This window comes from Bufo gargarizans, chromosome 4 (assembly GCF_014858855.1).
Source record: "Bufo gargarizans isolate SCDJY-AF-19 chromosome 4, ASM1485885v1, whole genome shotgun sequence".
NCBI classification, from domain to species: domain Eukaryota; kingdom Metazoa; phylum Chordata; class Amphibia; order Anura; family Bufonidae; genus Bufo; species Bufo gargarizans.
Genome location: NC_058083.1, coordinates 111262650 through 111282164, shown reverse-complemented (window position 1 = coordinate 111282164; position 19515 = coordinate 111262650). Strand labels below are relative to the sequence as shown.

The following is a 19515-nucleotide window of genomic DNA, read 5'->3' as shown; positions in this document are numbered from 1 at the left end:
TGGAAAAGAGTCACATCTACCTGAGAAGAGTCCTGGTTATACATAATCTCCTGCACTCTCACCCTTCTGATGACTGTCAGTTCTCTCCTAGAGAGAAAGGGAGAAAACTAGGTAGAAGACTGTCAGCCATCAGCAGGAGAGCATGAATTCATGAATAACCAGGACTCTTCTCAGGTGGCCGGGACTCTTTTCCAGGCCCAGTCTGCAATGATTGTGATGTTGGTTCTCGGCAACCACTTACTTTTAACTTTTAAATAACAGAGCGCTGAAATCAACTCACCTGTGTCTACTTTATGCTGCCGTCAGTATGGGCAGCATAAAGTTGATGACAGGTTCCCTTTAAACATAAGCATGTAGATGGGGATTGGAAAATCAGAGACTTGTATTGTACTGTACTTTGCTGTGAATTTGCTTTGTGGAATCTGCACTGCAGATTGCTTTGTGCGGCTCGGATGCGAACCAGAACAACGGTCGTGTGCATGAGGCCTTATAAGGGTTTTCCGGCTGTGAGAAGTTATTCCCTATCCTGTGGATAGAGGATAAGTATTAGATCAGTGGGTCCTGCTGCTGATCACGAGTGGCAAGGAATTTCGAAACGCCACTTGCAACTGAATTTTGTCACAGTGGTATTTAAACGTTGCAAACTTTGTATTTGCCACTTTTTAATGTCATAAAATAGATTAGTGAGACGATAAATTTCCCCTCTCTGAAGTTTGTAGTCACTTGTTTGCATTTCCTATGCCACTATGCACACTGGGCTTCCATGCCTTTAGCAAACAGCTGCTTCGAATGAAATCTCCTTTTGCTCTCTCCTCCTCCCCGATTTTGCAGTCTCTCTTTCCCTGGCATTGCTCCTCATCCTCCTTTTCTCCTATTCCTCAGGTATTCACTCCCTTTCGCAAACTGATACTGAGCGCAGACAACAGAAAAGACATGGAAGAATGGATGGCGGCGCTGAAGACGGTGCAGAATCGTGAACTCTTTGAGGTGAGCTGACTTGCAGTAGGATTCCAGGAGCAGCCGGGTCACTCTGCAGGGACACGTGTACATTGTATTCATTATTGTGCTCCAGGAGTGGCCAAGAGCCTGATCGTCAGCAGATAAAAGACAAATTATAGTGAAACAGACAAAACTTGTCCTTCCAGTGACCTTCGCCCCAGGTAAAGGGGCCGCTGAGGCATTTATGTGTTTTAAAAAAAGAGATCACCAGATTCTACTTGGGGTCCATTCACACGTCCGTGTCACAAAACACGGACACCGGCATTTTGCAGACCGCACATCGACCGCACAATTCCTGACAAGAATAGGACATGTTCTATGTTTTTGCAGATCCGCAAATGCGGATGCAGACAGCACATTCCGGCCCCATTAAAAATGAATGGGTCCGCACCTGTTCCACAAAATTGCGGAACGGATGCGGACCCATTTTGCGGTCGTGTGAATGGACCCTTAGCCGTTCTTTAGTTACATCTGTTTTTGGGAAAGCTGAAGAAGAACTAACATTGCTGCCATTATCGCTCCCATAGGGATTGTCACCCAGCTTTACCAGGCTCTGATAATCAGTTTTCTTTTATGCGCTCCTTCTTCTTCATCACTAGGCGTTTTGGATGTCATTACGGCATCATGCATACAACCGTATTTTTGGTCCACATTTTTTGCAGATTAGATGCAGATACATTCATTTCAATGGGGCCGCAAAACATGCGGACAGCACATTGGGGGAGATTTATGAAACTGGTGTACAGTAGAACTGGCTCAGTTGCCCATAGCAACCAATCAGATTCCACCTTTCATTTTTCACAGCTTCTTTTGAAAACGAAAGGTGGAATCTGGTTGCTATGGGCAACTAAGCCAGTTCTACTTTACACCAGGTTCATAAATCTCCCACAGTGTGTACTTCTATAAGATAGAACAAGGATATGGCATTTCTACAAGAGTTTAAGGAAAATTGTAGCATGCACTCAGCCAGTACCCGCGTTTTGCGGTTCCGCGATTTGCAGACCGCAGTGTGCATGACGATGAAATATAACAGCTTGACAGAGCAGGATTTACGTCCACCCGTACTGGTAATTGTAGACGAAAAGTCTGCAGCAGTTGATGTGGTGCCACAAAAAACACATGTGCTACAAGCGTTTTTTGCTGCGGAAAAGCCGGTGGGCTTCACCCTCTTGATTGCAAAGGATGAAATCCTCCGGGGAGGACCGCAGCATAAATTGACATGCTGCAGATTTCATTTCCGCACTTTGCTGGTACTGTACAATGCACGAAAATCAGCGGCTGCAAATCCGCAGCTATGTGGTCATGTGTGAACCCAGCCCCATATCTCCAAGTGTCGTGCCGCAAGTCGCTGTTGTCTGCACAAGAAATGCCTTTCCTTCTAGCTAGGTTAGGTAGTATTACTTGACTTGTTATTTGCATAACAATCCCGATAGGCAGGGCTGCCCCGGGCAGTGATCTGACCTGCCGTGCCTGCGTGTGCACACTGCCTGCAGGATCAACAGCTCTTTGTGTTTCATACTTCCAGTCTGCCCAGTACAGTATGGACCATTTCTCCGGAATGCACAACTGGTACGCCTGTTCCCATGCCCGACCCACATACTGCAACGTGTGTCGTGAAGCCCTCTCTGGGGTCACATCCCATGGACTCTCCTGCGAAGGTATGTTAGCAAATATCCTAATGTAATCCCATCTGTCATGTTGACTTGTCCTTGTCACTATGAGGTTTCTTGGTATCAGATCTTCGGTGTCGGCTGGGAGGCGTCGCATGCCTTCTGCGTATTAGCTTTATGAAATGGTTATGGAAGGTGATTGTACAGTTATAAGTGGAACATGCCCTATTTATTTAATGCTGTTTAATTAGCCGGGTTTACTATGTTCCCATGCTGATCTAGTCACCTTCATAGCTTTCACTGCCACAGGCCAGGGATGGGTTTACATGGCAGCAATGTGACATTATAGAAAGTGCTGGAACAAATGCGTTAAATGTAGGTTAATGTAGAGACTGTGTCATAAATTATTCCAAGGTACCACTTGGAACCGAACCCGAGTTCAGGAAATGTTTTTTTACAGTACGAATTAATTTATGAAGTTATTCACGAAGTAATGACTTCTTTGTCTCATCAGAGCGAATCGGATGTTTCATCCGAAGTCGTTTCGCTCATCTCTACTGTGATATTTGCAACAAGTTACATCTAAAACAATAACCCTTTATATAGCTGTCAACCAAGCCATCCCTCCATTTGAACTTGCATGTTTGCCATACAAATTCAACCAAATTCAATGTGGCAAGTCCTTGTCTCCCCCACATTAGTGGCCAAGTGATGATGGCCCCATGCAAATAAGATGGTTGGCCAACCCGTCAATTGGCCAAAATTGACGGATCCAACCAACATAGATCTCATGTTTGTGGCCAGCTCAAAAGGGTTTTCTGGGAATTCTTCATTATTTGCAGAAGAATGACCCCTAGCATGTGTGACCTAATGATAGACTTAAGCTTACCTGCCCCCTGCTTCTCCTTCAGCCGCCCTCAGATCCCCGGTTTGTTTACTTCCGGCAGGGTTTAGGAAATGGTCATCCTGCTCTGCCACAGCCAATTTCCAGCTTCACTAGGGACATATCTCCAAGTGGCACGTCACTTCTGAAGCCACCCATTAGTTGCAGAAGTGCAGGTGACCATGTCCATACTCCAGGCGGGAATGGGAAGATGGCTGTATGGGATCCAGACGGGAGCAGCAGATTGCAGGACCATAGGAGTCTTTAATATTGCGAGTCTTTAATCGGGTCATCCAAATTAGGAACCATAAGAAAATTGTGAAGAATTCCCGGAAAACCCTGTTAAGGGTACGACCACATGGTACGGTCACTGTGAAGACGGCACTGTCTGCATTGTTAATGATGCTGCAGAATAGAAGGTACCATGTAGCCAGGCCGACGAAACAGTACCGTCTTCATTAGTTTAATTAGAGCCTGCTGTGTGGCCCATACAGCATCGGGGATCCCGACTGCAGCGTGGCCGTATCACAACCCTGACATGACCGCGCCGTCTGCCTGTACCCTAAGAGAGGAGAACTGGATGCCAGGTGCATGGCACCCATTACCACTGGAGAAAATAGAGAATGGGAGGAATTTAAATTCACCGTGGCGAATCCTTGTTACCCTTCATAGTACACATTGGGGACAGTTTACTTGAACCCATAAACATTAGGCTGAGTTCATACTTCAGTTATTTGCGCAGTTTTTTCCAGCAGTTATTGGGAGCCCGGACCAGTTGCGGGTCCAAAACACAGAACAGGAGGAAATCTTTCCATTATACCCGATCTGTGAGTAGGCTTCACTACTGGTTTTGGCTCACAAAAGGGGAACATTCACACAACTGTATTGATGGGTCCGCATCATTTCAGTGGGGCCGTAAAAGATGTGGACAGCATACCGTGTGCACTCCGCATTCGTACTTTGCTTCCGCGGCCCCCGCAAGAAGGGAAGAGCATGTCCTATTTTTCTCAGTAATTGTGGACAAGAATAGGCATTTCTGTCATAGGGCTGGCCAAGCAAAATGCGGAACGCACACGGTTGGTAATAGTATCTGTGTTTTGCTGATCTGCAATTAGTGAACCGTAAAACACATACAGTCGTGTGAATGTACTGATACTCATGGAAAGTACTGAAGTGAAGTGTGAACTCATTGTCGAAGGAATCTGTCAGAATTAAGAGGATATGCAGACATAATACATAGATTTTTATCCAGGTGCTAATATTATCAGTGTTATCCTAGAAGTGCTGATTTGCCCTTGTACAGTAGGGCATTGTATGGACAATTATGCATTATATTACAGTTATCTGAATGACTCACGTTAAGTGTGAATAATCTGATAACAGGTAAGTGAACTGGATTTCCTTGACCTATTGGTAGAACATAAGCTGCTGTACATCTTGGCTTTTCTTCTGCCAATTGACGTGCGGGGGCATGGTATTTATTTCCCTGAGGATTTCCTTGCTGTAGTATCAGATGATCCCAATCATAGTATATTATTGTAGTATATGGTATGTGTCATCAGAAGATGATCTATTGTTTAAATCAAGTTTTTATGTTAAACATTTTTAAAGAAATTTTGGCGATTGTTATTTTTTATTTGTCACTATATTTTAAAATAATATCCTAAAGTACAGATTACTTTACTGCAGTTATCTGCTTATCATTAGAGGCAGGACTACAATGACATATATATACAGTACAGACCAAAAGTTTGGACATACCTTCTCTTCCAAAGAGTTTTCTTTATTTTCATGACTATGAAAATTGTAGATTCACACTGAAGGCATCAAAACTATGAATTAACACATGTGGAATTATATACATAACAAAAACGTGTGAAACAACTGAAAATATGTTATATTCTAGGTTCTTCAAAGTAGCCGCCTTTTGCTTTGATTACTGCTTTGCACATTCTTGGCATTCTCTTGATGAGCTTCAAGAGGTAGTCACCTGAAATGGTTTTCACTTCACAGGTGTGCCCTGTCAGGTTTAATAAGTGGGATTTCTTGCCTTATAAATGGGGTTGGGACCATCAGTTGCGTTGAGGAGAAGTCAGGTGGATACACAGCTGATAGTCCTACTGAATAGACTGTTAGAATTTGTATTATGGCAAGAAAAAAGCAGCTAAGTAAAGAAAAACGAGTGGCCATCATTACTTTAAGAAATGAAAGTCAGTCAGCCCAAAAATTGTGAAAACTTTGTAAATAAGGGCTATTTGACCATGAAGGAGAGTGATGGGATGCTGCGCCAGATGACCTGGCCTCCACAGTCACCGGACCTGAACCCAATCAAGATGGTTTGGGGTGAGCTGGACCGCAGAGTGAAGGCAAAAGGGCCAACAAGTGCTAAGCATCTCTGGGAACTCCTTCAAGACTGTTGGAAGACCATTTCAGGTGACTACCTCTTGAAGCTCATCAAGAGAATGCCAAGAGTGTGCAAAGCAGTAATCAAAGCAAAAGGTGACTACTTTGAAGACCCTAGAATATTACATATTTTCAGTTGTTTCACACTTGTTTGTTATGTATTTAATTCCACATGTGTTAATTCATAGTTTTGATGCCTTCAGTGTGAATCTACAATTTTCATAGTCATGAAAATAAAGAAAACTCTTTGAATGAGAAGGTGTGTCCAAACTTTTGGTCTGTACTGTATACACAAGATCCACCGTTCACAATATCGTAGGTGATATCACACCTTACCTACTCCCTCCTGACCTCTGCACAGGTCACAGAGCATGCCTAGAAAACTCTCCCATAGAAGTCAATGAGGCAGCTCCTGTCCATTGTGTCTATTACCCATGGGTGGCTTCTGCACAGCTTATCTCTAAATGCTGTTAACAATAAGTCCCATGTGGCGATATACCCCAAAGATTTTTTTGCAGGAACGATTTATTTTTTATTGATTTTTTATTTTTTTTTATGTAGGAAAGTCAGTCCCTGGAGGTAAGTGTCTGGGAACCCAGCTGCAGGTTCTGTTTTGTTAGTATCGACAGAACAAGGGCTGAAAGTGCATGGGGAATAGATAGCCGCTTATTCCTGAGGGAACAGAGGATTGTGCATGATCAAATCCAACATGTCCAACCATTCATTAGACTATTGGAGATTTAGCTATTGTATGTTCAGTCAGTCGCATACAGTATCTTGTGTCAGTTTGTATGTCAGTTCTAGCGCTAGGATTGCATTGTAAAAAATGCATAAAAAACAAACAGAAGAAAACCACTAACAATGGAAGCTGCACTGATGACTACTGCCTCCTAAGCAGTTGGGTTGTTGATTGTCTAGTGTTGCTAGGCTCTATTTTTCAAAGCTTCTTAAGGTGTGTCTGTCATAGAGGACTGTAGGGGTAGATTTATCAAAACTGGTGTAAAGGAAAACTGGCTTAGGGCTCATGCACACAAACGTACTTTCTTTCCATGTCCGCAAGAAAAAATGAGTTACTCAGTGTGCATTGCGTTTCCGTGTGTCCGTATTTCCGTTCCCCCAAAAAATAGAACATGTCCTATTATTGTCTGCATTACGGGCAAGGATAGGACTGTTTTATTATGGGCCAGCTGTTCCGTTCCGCAAAATGCGTAATGCACACGGACGTCATCCATGTTTTTTGCGGGCTGCACCAAAAATGTATCTGCACCAAAAATCTGTCTTAAAATTGGTGCAATTTGGCACATCTAGGGTTTCTATACTTTTTTTCCGTCATGCTCCAGAAGGATGTGGGACTTGGCAGAAAGTAGGTGTAGCTTCACATAAAGGGGTAGGCCTAAGATGTGCTATTTTGTGCCCAAATAGTGCCACATTCTAGTGTATAAATCTGTCTCAAAGTAAGCCAACCAACAGTTGTTATAGCGTCAAAGAAAAGAGTCTAGCCCTGCACCACATTTATCATCCAGCCTGAGCCCCTGTGATAAATCTGGGGCAGGTCTAGACCACTGGTCTAAGCTTACGCCATCTTTAGGATTAGAAAATGTGGTCCTTTGTCTAAACTACATACTCATGTCAGATTGGTCATTTCAGCTGGATACCCTGGCGGCCTGCGTACGGCATTTGCCAGATTTTCCTAGGCATCCGAATTATGTGTCGCAGATATCAAGGTGGGCCAGGCAGCCCCCAGACATGGAGAAAGGTTGTTTCTTTTCCAATCAGAGATTACACACATGAATAGTGGAACATATAGACCAGAGGTTGTGCAGTCATGTGTTCCACTCATATCTGCTTATCCAAGCTGTTCCTGGACTGTCATATGATAGTTTTCATGGGTTTTCTTTGTGTTTTTCTATTCTTGTAAATAGTCTGCAAGTTTAAGTCTCACCGACGCTGTGCTGTGAGGGCCACAAACAATTGCAAATGGACCACCTTGGCTTCTATTGGAAAGGACATTATCGAGGACGAAGATGGGGTTAGTGTCATTTGTCTTAAGACAATATAAGTATGGCCTGGCATTCAGCAAAACTGAGAAATATTTGCCTGAAACCCTTAAATTGAATTTAAGATAATGAGCCCTTTATGATGGCACCCGTTAAGGTCCCTTTACACAGGACACTTATCAGACTGTGAATGAAGGTTCTGTCCCGATAAACGGCCTGTGTAAAGGTACCGCCGATCACCCGATGAATGAGAAAACGATCTATCATTGGTTGAAAGCATTGTTGATACTTACACCTATGTCACAATTTACACAGGACGCTGGCCAGAAACAATGAATCTGTATGGAGATGAGCAATCACAGTAGAGATATCTCACATCACCATACAACGGAGGTGATTGCTGCATGTAAATGCATCTCTCATCTCCAGCAGGCAGTTATCGGGAACAAACAGTTAATTCCCGATAATTCCCTGCTCAGTCAACCTGTATAAATGGGCCTTTACTTACCACTACAGCACTCCCTAAGTGGGTATTGGCCGTGCCGTGTTCCTCCATTCGAGGGAATCGGAGCTGAACTGCAGGACACCAGCACCAGTAACAACACAGTGTATGGAGCCTTCCATCCACTGTATGGTGTCCGACAGCTGCATGAATCACCAGATTGGTGGGGGGTGCCTGGTGTCGGACCCTCACGATGTGATATTAATAATATATCCTGAGAATCGATCATCAGTATCGAAGTACCGGAAAACACCTTTCAGAGGGTACGTGAAACTCACCATTACATATACTGCTGTATGTATAGATGTACAATATATGGCATGGTATTTAAAAAACAAAAATGGGAGTAGGGGCTGCATTCTGGTACAGTATTAAAGACTGCTCTTTCTGCTATCTGTAGGTCTCAATGCCACACCAGTGGCTGGAGGGCAATTTACCTGTTAGTGCAAAATGCACTGTCTGTGAGAAGACATGTGGCAGTGTGCTGCGTCTGCAAGACTGGCAATGCCTGTGGTGCAAGGCAGCGGTAAGTCTTTCTATACACGGGGCTGAATCTCTTTATCCACATAAACCCGCCATACAGGGAAGTATTGTCCCATATTGTGCTCTGCTGGATGTGGCGGGCAAGCAAGTGCACCAGTGGCAGTGCTACATTTAAAATGAGCCACAATGAATGAACTACACCGACTGGCTGCTGGCCAGTTACTATACTGTACAGAGACCAGGAGAGAAGGCAGAGGAGCTCATGTGCACTGCAGTATGGGGAGGATGTGCTACTGGGGTAGTGGAAAATGAGAATGTGATTCTGACAGGACAGTAAGACAATCCACTGTTAGGGACTATCGTTGTTGCTTGTAGGGAAAAGAGGTAAGGACTGTTACGATGAATGTGCCTGACATGTCCCTTTTAAGGCCCAAGTAAAGGTGATGACAGCTGATGGGTTGAGAGTTTGTTGGGCTTATTGGGTTTGTGAGATCACAAAGTGTTCACCCTTGACTGTTACTTCCCGCAGCTGCACAGCCACGATGCCTGCACTTGGGTGGAAGGGTGGCCCGGTGTCAATCCCTTGGAAAGGTCCCTTTACATGGGCTGACAGAGCAGCTGATTGTCGGGAGGGAAGCGGTCCTTCCTGATAATCTGCTGCTCTCTGGTAGAGGAGAGTACGGGGAGGAGCGATCGCTAATGCCATCGCTCTTCCTCATACTGACTCGTTTGCCGGCAGCAGATCGTGTTTGCACAGCATGACCTGCTGACAGTAAACGATAATTTTTGTGTGCGCACAAGCGATTCAATTTATCAGGTAATGAGTGGCAGATTTACACCGCCAGATAGTCGCTAGCAAGTGTTCCTATGAACGCTCGTTAGCAATTATCTTTTGTAATCTCTGCCTGTGGAAAGGGCCCTTAAGGCTCCATAGCAGGTGGAGAGTCCTTGACGTCAAGGAGGCTTGCTGATCTCTGCTGATTATGTCACTAACGTGATTGTCAGGGCATAGGCTTGTATTAGACCAGCAGATGTCTTGCAGATAGCGATTATAGATAGTAGATTTTGCGACTCCTTAGCAACGTGCTTATTACATAGAGCGATGTTCACTCATTAATCGTTCACTACCGAGTACTATGCCTCTATATGATGTGTAAACGAGTAGACTCCATATTATACGAACCGATCTGTGAGCTGGATGAAAGATCACAGTTGGCGAGAAACGAGCAATTCCTCACTTGTCATTTAATCGCTCATTCAATTTAGTTTGCATTAACGACATTCAGTACGATATTTGCTCAGTCTAATATAGGCCTTAGGCTGGTGGATCTCCTGTAGGTGGTGACCTCATAATAGCCACTGTCAATGTTATCTTCCATTTCAGTCTGCAAAACAGACAGGGAGTGATGTCACAGATGTGAGCGTGGTGGCTGTTGAGGTTACCAGGGCTGCCCGCCCTATAAATTGAGCATGGGAACTAGTAGCAATGGCTGGATCCAAGGCTCCGTAGTGGGTAATGTAGGAATGGGGGGCTTTCCTCACTGCCTAGCTAACGTCACTGCCAGTGAGGGTTGTCAGGGATGAGTGTGGCTAACCAATCTTAAGAAGTATGAAACATTTACTGTGTCCTATATTGGAAACCTACCTCCATACTTCTGCTGTTTGGTGGGGGTCCCAAATATAACTGTCTCACACATGTACCAAGTTCATTCCATGTAGTATGTTGTAGCTGGAGAGCGGACCACAAGACATAGCTATGTTGGAGGGAATTTCATGCTCAGCTAGGCTCTAGTCGTCAGGCAGAGGGGAGATTGCCTTGAGTAAAATGAGTGCTACCGGCATATGATGAACATTTGCCACGGACCCTTTACATAGTCCAGGGGCACCTGTGCTGGTTCTCAGGGGAACAGGAACCTAGCGTAGTCACCCTGTTACTCCAGTATGTATTGCTTGATAACTGGTCCAGTTTGTTCATAGCTTGCCTTTTACGAGCAGGGACTTTGTGACATGATCCCATGAGTAGTTCCTCTTTAATATTTGCTGCATAAACATTTTAATTGTCTCACAGTTCATTCATGGCATGAGGAAAGACAGATGCTGAAAGGGCTTCTCACTTTGTTCCTGTCTGAAGGCCATTCGTATACATGTGGAATATTTAATTTTCTCCAGATTACAGTATAATTTTTATGGCTTTTGTGCATGTAAGCTAAAATAAAAGTTAATATTCCACACCCGGCTCATATAATACATAGGGTGTCAAATGACGGACTCAATTTTCATGTACTGCAGCTTCATTTGCTTATGTCGTCACCGGCTCCTCCTCACTTTGTGCTCTTCCTTGTAACTTGTCAGTAGACTCTGTTCTAATTTAATTTCCCCGGTGTTTTACCTGTTAGAGCATGTGGGCTATTTTAGGCCATTTTTATGTTTGCTTTTATGTTTTATTAGTTTTTTTTTATAATAAATACACTTTAAACATTTTTTATGATTTGTTTTTTTGCTGCCATATTCCAAGAGTCCTAACATTTTTTTCCAGCAAAGGATCTGTGTTAGTTTTTTTTTTTTTGTGGGACCAGGAAGCGGCTTGGTCTTGTGACCGCTGCAACCAATCACATGCCTCAGTGGTCACAGCAGCTTGAATGGTATATCACTGCTCTGATGTAGCATTCAAGCATCTGTGACCTCTTGGCTGTTACAGTTACGGGACCGAGCCGCTTCCTGGTCCTGCAGGGACCAAAAGTATCCCATTGCGTCCAGTAATGCACCATATAGTGCCTTCATACAAAAAAATGTCCTAGTAATGCCCCATATAGTGCCTTCACAAAAGTAGAAAAACTGCAGCACTCCCAGGTCTTCAAGCAGTTTCTGATTTATTCACCAAAATGTGCCACATTTCGACTTCAAATGTCTTTTTCATGCTTGAAAAAGACCACGTGAGGGCGAAATGTTGCACATTTTGGTGAATAAATCAGAAACTGCTTGAAGACCTGGGAGTGCTGCAGTTTTTTCTACTTCTGTGAAGTTCGGGGGGTACTACGGACTGGTACCCATCACCGCTGGCACCGCCACTGTATTGGCTGAAGGAGCAGACCCGTAAGTGCAGCTACAACCTTTTGTATTGAATACCATATAGTGCCTTAGTATTAAAAGTCCCCAGTGCTACCAGTAATGCCCCTTATACTGTCTCCAGCATTAAAAATTCCCATAGAGTGCTCCCAATAATGTTGCCAGTTATGTCGCTCACAGTGCCCCTCCAGTAGTAATGGCCCCCGGACAGGTGTGGATTGGCCATAGAACTTACAGGGAAATTTCCCTGTGGACCGATGCCTTAGCCCTTCTCATAGCTAGCTAGTGGAAGTTTTTGGGGGTGTATTCTGTGCTGCTGACAGTATTTTGTGATGGACTGTGGTAGGGCTGCAGCTAACGATTATTTGAATAATCGATTAGTTGTCGATAATTTCATTGATTAATCGGGGAAAAAACACCAAAATGACAAAAAAAAGGGGTTTATATGATTTTACTTGAAAAACTATGTTCAAAGGCCATATTAAAACAAATTGTGAATGGGGGATCTGTGGATGGCACTGTTATGGAGGGGATCTGTGGATGGCACTTATGGAGGGGGATCTGTGGATGGCACTTATGGAGGGGGATCTGTGGATGGCACTCATGGAGGGGATCTGTGGATGGCACTCGTGGAGGGGATCTGTGGATGGCACTTGTGGAGGGGATCTGTGGATGGCACTTATGGAGGGGATCTGTGGATGGCACTTATGGAGGGGATCTGTGGATGGCACTTATGGAGGGGATCTGTGGATGGCACTGTTATTGGGGATCTGTGGATGGCACTGTTATTGGGGATCTGTGGATGGCACTGTTATGGAGGGGTTCTGTGGATGGCACTGTTATGGAGGGGTTCTGTGGATGGCACTATTGTGGGGGGTTCTGTGGATGGCACTGTTATGGAGGGGTTCTGTGGATGGCACTGTTATGGAGGGGTTCTGTGGATGGCACTGTTATGGAGGGGTTCTGTGGATGGCACTGTTATGGGGAGGGGGATCTGTGCCCTGTTATGGGGAGAGGGATCTGTGGATGGCACTGTTATGGGGAGGGGGATCTGTGGATGGCACTGTTATGGGGAGGGGGATCTGTGGATGGCACAGATCTATTCATGAAACTATATAGCATCTTATGCTATATGTGTCATCCACAGATCCCCCTCCCCATAACAGTGCCATACACAGATCCCCTCCATAACAGTGCCATACACAGATCCGCCTCCCCATAACAGCCCTGGCCCCGCCGCTCACAGCAGTATTCCTTAAACGGCAGTAACTTTTACTTTAAATCACCGCATCTTATTTTACCTTACAATGAAGCTCCAGTAACAGGCAGAGCGGGCGGCGGCGTAACGTCACTTACTCATGTGACGCGCCTGCTCCGCTTACTTTATGAATGGAGCAGGCGCGTCACGTGAGTAAGTGACTTTGCGCCGCCACCCGCTCTGCCTGTTACTGGAGCTTCATTGTAAGGTAATAAAGATGCGGTGATCTAAAGTTCAAGGACCCGCAGGCATAGCGCCCGACCGTCCGCTCCCGCCCGAATAGCAACGAATCGGCCGATTATTCGATAACTGGATTATTTGACAACGAATCCAGTTATCGAATATTATTGATTGCGTCGATTAATCGTTGCAGCCCTAGACTGTGGTATTTGGCTCTGTTGGGATGGTATAATGTGCCACAATATGGTATTGCTGGCCTGCCTTCCATCAATTTGGACCAGACTACAAAACGGGACCATTTTTTATATTTTTTCCAGGGACACTTAAGTTCCCAGTCCGCCCCTGTCCTCAGAGTGCCCCTCCTGTAGTAATGTCCCCCACAGTGCCCCCCCCCCCCTGTAGTTAAGGGCTCCACAGTGCCCGTTCACTAGTACTGTCCCCCACAGTGCCCCTCTGATAGTACTGTCCTCCACAGTGCCCCTCTGATAGTACTGTCCCCCACAGTGCCCCTCTGATAGTACTGTCCCCCACAGTGCCCCTCTGATAGAACTGTCCCCCACAGTGCCCCTCTGATAGAACTGTCCCCCACAGTGCCCCTCTGATAGAACTGTCCCCCACAGTGCCCCTCTGATAGAACTGTCCCCCACAGTGCCCCTCTGATAGAACTGTCCCCCACAGTGCCCCTCTGATAGAACTGTCCCCCACAGTGCCCCTCTGATAGAACTGTCCCCCACAGTGCCCCTCTGATAGAACTGTCCCCCACAGTGCCCCTCTGATAGAACTGTCCCCCACAGTGCCCCTCTGATAGAACTGTCCCCCACAGTGCCCCTCTGATAGAACTGTCCCCCACAGTGCCCCTCTGATAGAACTGTCCCCCACAGTGGCCCTCTGATAGAACTGTCCCCCACAGTGGCCCTCTGATAGAACTGTCCCCCACAGTGGCCCTCTGATAGAACTGTCCCCCACAGTGGCCCTCTGATAGAACTGTCCCCCACAGTGGCCCTCTGATAGAACTGTCCCCCACAGTGGCCCTCTGATAGAACTGTCCCCCACAGTGGCCCTCTGATAGAACTGTCCCCCACAGTGGCCCTCTGATAGAACTGTCCCCCACAGTGGCCCTCTGATAGAACTGTCCCCCACAGTGGCCCTCTGATAGAACTGTCCCTCACAGTGGCCCTCTGATAGAACTGTCCCCCACAGTGGCCCTCTGATAGAACTGTCCCCCACAGTGGCCCTCTGATAGAACTGTCCCCCACAGTGGCCCTCTGATAGAACTGTCCCCCACAGTGGCCCTCTGATAGAACTGTCCCCCACAGTGGCCCTCTGATAGAACTGTCCCCCACAGTGGCCCTCTGATAGAACTGTCCCCCACAGTGGCCCTCTGATAGAACTGTCCCCCACAGTGGCCCTCTGATAGAACTGTCCCCCACAGTGGCCCTCTGATAGAACTGTCCCCCACAGTGGCCCTCTGATAGAACTGTCCCCCACAGTGCCCCTCCGGTATTAATGTGCCCCTCCAGTAGTAATGTCCCCCACAGTGCCCCTCCGATAATAATGTCCCCGACCATTTGCTCTTGATTGGGGGGAAAAAACACTAAATTTTGCACGGTGCCGTGATGACATCATCACGCTGGCCAGATGGTTTTGAGAGAAAACTGATAGTTCATAATTGAGATCTGTCACCGGTGTCAGTGAGACGCCACACCATGTATACACACAATTTTTTTGACTTGCCATTTTTCTGTTTTTTTCATATAAGTAATCTTCTGTTCTTAAATTCTGTAGGCACACTCCTCTTGTAAAGAACTTCTGCCGAAAAAATGTCCACTTGGCCAGTGCAAAGTATCAGTAATTCCACCAACAGCCCTCAACAGCATCGACTCTGATGGTATGTACACGTTACACTTGGTAGGTTGGGTTGGAGTTCATGTTTTGTGCAGAGCGACATTCGGCAGTCAGAGCTCAGTCCGGTTTGAGAAAACCAAGATCACATTAAGGCTCCATTCACACGTCTGCAATTCTGTTCCGCATTTTGCGGAATGGAATTGTGGACCCATTCATTTCTATGGGGCCACACTATGTGCTGTCCTGATCCGGAAATGCGGATCCGCACTTCCGGGTCAGCAATTACGTTCCCGAAAAAAAATAGAACATGTCCTATTCTTGTCCGCAATTGCGGAAAAGGTTAGGCATTTTCTATTATAGTGCCGGCAATGTGCGGTCCGCACATTGCCGTTGTCCGTGTTTTGCGGATCCGTGGATCCACAAAACACATATTGATGTGTGAATAGACCCTAACTGGGGAGAGAACAGCACACTTGTGATCTTCTTTTTAGCTGCGGAGCCATCAATTCCCGCTACTCTTCTGCCATCCAAGATGGCCATGCAGCTTCTCGGACTGTCTGATGCATACTGTGCATTTGGTAGCCCAAGACACTTCCTACCCTTGGATTGGCTGACTATGCTCACATGAACAGTGCTGGCCAATCCAAGAATAGGGCTGGACTAGTAGGAAGCGTCTTGGGCTACCAATGTCTCAGATCTCGGATCAATCTCAGATGGCAGAAGAGAGGCCTGAGAAATAGAGGATATGCAACTAAAAGATGAAAAGGAGGCATCTTGTATGTTCTGTTTGTTCCCCAGTTGATTTCAATATTTTTTCTTCGAACTGGAGGGTTGCCTTAAGGACCAACAAACACTGACTCTTATGTGCATACAGAAATTATGAACAATGAATGCATGGGAAGGAGCAGTCGCAATTGCATTAGTTTGCCTGATTATCCTATCTACCCATGTGAAAGACCCTTAACACATCACCGCTTAACATACCTCTTCCTTCTTGTCTTCCGCTTCTGCTCCAGGTTTCTGGAAGGCCACGTGCCCCCCTTCCTGTACTAGTCCACTGCTTGTCTTTGTAAATTCAAAAAGTGGAGATAACCAAGGAGTGAAATTCCTGCGACGTTTCAAACAGCTGCTCAACCCAGCTCAAGTGTTTGACCTGATGAATGGAGGGCCTCATCTAGGGTGAGACCAAGTGGCCTTTCCACACTTTTTTCATACTTCTTTTCATACCGTACTTCCTTTTTTTTTTTTTTTTTTTTTTTTTTTTTTTTTTTTTTAAATGTTCTAGATTTTTAATAAGAGGTATATGAAGTACAAATGATGTTTCAGGTGACTTTTCAGGATAAGCTATCATGGGTACCTGATAAATAACACTATAACTGGCTATTATATGATTTGGGAAATAAAAAGTATATTGGGCAAGCACTCTAACATAAAGCACACATTTAATGAGATAAAATGTCAATCAAGATAAAACAATTACATAAAATACATAATTAATCACAATGAGGACTGATAGGTCTGTGCACAAGGGGCTAAACTTATGGTATTGAGTGTACCTGATAAGGCCCTATATTATGTCCTTTTCCAGCAGAGAGGTTGTTTCTTTAATTTGTAAGTGTCTCTATGACGCTAGAGTAGTTGTTATGTGGTCCACAGATGATATCATTTGTATGAAACAGCCAAGTCCTAATATTCCTTATAGATTGTTGTTTTTTCATACCGTACTTAAAACAAACACTGTTAAATGATGCCATTTTTTCCCCTCTAGTTTACGCTTGTTTCAAAAGTTTGACACTTTCAGAATATTGGTGTGTGGCGGTGACGGTAGCGTGGGCTGGGTCCTTTCTGAAATTGATGCCCTTAATCTACATAAACAGGTATACAAAGATTATAACAAGGGTTCATTTCAGACTCCTCTCATGGCTCATATCTATTTATGATGATATGTATCTTGATTTAGCTGATATGAAGCACACAGTTGGTCATGTCTGCACAGTCCATCTTCTTGTCCAAGATAATCTTTAAAAAAAGATCAGCATGGTATACATAAATAAATGAAAAAATATGTCACTTGCCTCGCCTATCCTTCGTGGCTCCTGTTCCGAGACCACCCAATTATCTTCTTTCTGTTACAGCGATGGTTGTCCTGGCGCAAGGACATGTGCGCTGCGGAGCAGTTTTGACCTGCTACAGCCAGTGATTGGCTGCAGTGGCATATGTCCATGAGCTGGGACATCATCGATGCAGCAGGAAGTAGAAAACAGCAAGGATTAGGCATCCTCTGAAAGGTGGTTTAAGATAATTATTTTCCTTTACATCCCCTTTAACATTTATAATATACAAAGGTATGCAGTGTAAGTGTACTGTTTTCCCTTTTTTCTTAGTGTCAGTTGGGAGTCTTGCCCTTGGGCACTGGAAATGACCTGGCCCGTGTCCTTGGCTGGGGCTCTGCGTGTGATGATGACACTCAGCTCCCTCAGATTCTGGAAAAACTTGAGAGAGCTGGCACTAAAATGCTGGATAGGTGAGCTTAAGGAATTGAGTTTTGCTGTGTTTTTTATTTCATTCTTTTCCTAACAGATTCACAGTTGTAAGACATTAATGGTTTTATACTTTGTAGGTGGAGCATCATGGTATATGAGACAAAACTTCCAGCTCAGGCCCCAGATCCTTGTACACCCACAGAACAAAGTGAGGACTGTGAGGTAAGTGTTCACTGATTTTCTCTTACATCTTTCTTTCTGTATGGTCCTGATGACTAGAGCCTTGTTTCATTTACACCATCCAGGTACAACAAATCTTAGGCTACGAAGACTCTGTAGCTGCTCACTTATCACAGATTCTCAGCTCAGATCAGCACTCCGTGGTTATTTCATCAGCCAAGTAAGCACCACTTTAAACAATAGAAATCCTGGGTTGTTTCTTATGGGCCCTTTACACTGCCCGATGTTCGGGCAGATTATCGCTAACAAGTGTACATGCAGATGCTTGTTCGCAATAATCTGCCTTTGTAATGTGCCACCGATTACCTGATGAATGAGCGAAATAGTTAGTGTGACCACCTAAATCAGGGGTGCTCAACCTGTGGCCCTCCAGCTGTTGTAAAACTACAACTCCCATCATGCCCTGCTGTAAGCTGATAGGTGTAGGCTGTCCGGGCATGCTGGGAGTTGTAGTTTTGCAGCAGCTGGAGGGCCGCAGGTTGGGCATCCCTGACCTAAATCATTGTTTGCTGGCAGAGATTTTGCTATCTAAACACAAAGATTCTATATGGGGATGAGCGTTTGCATTAGCAATCACTCCTCCCTATACTGTGGAGGAGATCACTGAATGTAAATGTAGCAGTCTTCTTCACCGACAAGCAAGCGACAGTCACTTTCTACATTGGGCCTTGTAAAGGGGCTTTATTTATAGGGACTGTATCATGAGGAAGTGACCCATAGTTTAAATGAAGTTTATATGATGAACATATTTAAGAATTTTTGACAATATTATTTATATTTTATCACACTGACTACTGAGCCTCATAACATGCTGACACTTAGTTTTAAGTAGATATAACTTCTCAGCAGTCATCCCATTATCATCACAGGCAGGATAACAATGATAGGTGACACCTCTATTTTAAAAGGACAATTCCATCAGAATGGGGTATTTTTTAACTACATTTTTGGCTGTTTTTCTTTTGGCATCATGCTATTGAAAATTAAACACAAAATATTGTACTTCTGTAGCAGTCAGCACAGAGAGAAAAAAAACTATAATCCATTGTTATTTTACTGCTGCAGTGAGAGAAAGATGTTATCTCCTAATATCATAGAAGGTGTTGAATTTATGAAACTATTGCAGTAATGGCTAACCTCCGGCACTGCAGCTGTGGTGACTCCCAGCATGCTCCAATTATTTCTGTGGAGTTCTGACAACAACCAAGCAAATGTGCATCTTGACAGTTGTAGTTTTACCACAGCTGGAAATTCTGGAGGTTAGCCATCACTGGTCTATTGGTGTCCTAATAGGACTGGATAAAGATGTCCACAGAAGAGCAATGCACGTATCAGTGTAATATTTGATGCTCTAATGGAATCAGTCATCCCCCTTCTGTCACTGGTCGCAGTCTGAGAAAGTCAAGCAAGGTTGCTTGCTGTGCTAAGTCCAAACAAAGTAGGAAGTTAAAGGGGTTCTCCGGGTTCAGAGCTGAACCCTGACATCCCTTATTTTCACCCCGGCAGCACCCCTGATGTTAGTATCGAAGCATCTCATGCTCCGATGCGCTCCCGTGCCCTGCACTA

General features: G+C 44.9%; 1 protein-coding gene across 3 annotated transcripts in view; it reads left to right on the top strand.

The window, feature by feature from the left end:
• Window positions 1-19515, top strand: part of DGKD (diacylglycerol kinase delta) — a 120093-nt gene that overhangs the window by 61085 nt on the left and 39493 nt on the right. For all 3 annotated transcript variants that reach the window (XM_044289327.1, XM_044289326.1, XM_044289328.1), the window contains exons 4-13: window positions 883-987; window positions 2525-2657; window positions 7818-7924; window positions 8795-8920; window positions 15167-15269; window positions 16243-16405; window positions 16995-17103; window positions 17611-17750; window positions 17847-17931; window positions 18015-18109. In XM_044289327.1, coding sequence (XP_044145262.1) covers window positions 883-987; window positions 2525-2657; window positions 7818-7924; window positions 8795-8920; window positions 15167-15269; window positions 16243-16405; window positions 16995-17103; window positions 17611-17750; window positions 17847-17931; window positions 18015-18109 — 1166 coding nt within the window. The remainder of the gene's footprint in view (window positions 1-882; window positions 988-2524; window positions 2658-7817; window positions 7925-8794; window positions 8921-15166; window positions 15270-16242; window positions 16406-16994; window positions 17104-17610; window positions 17751-17846; window positions 17932-18014; window positions 18110-19515) is intronic.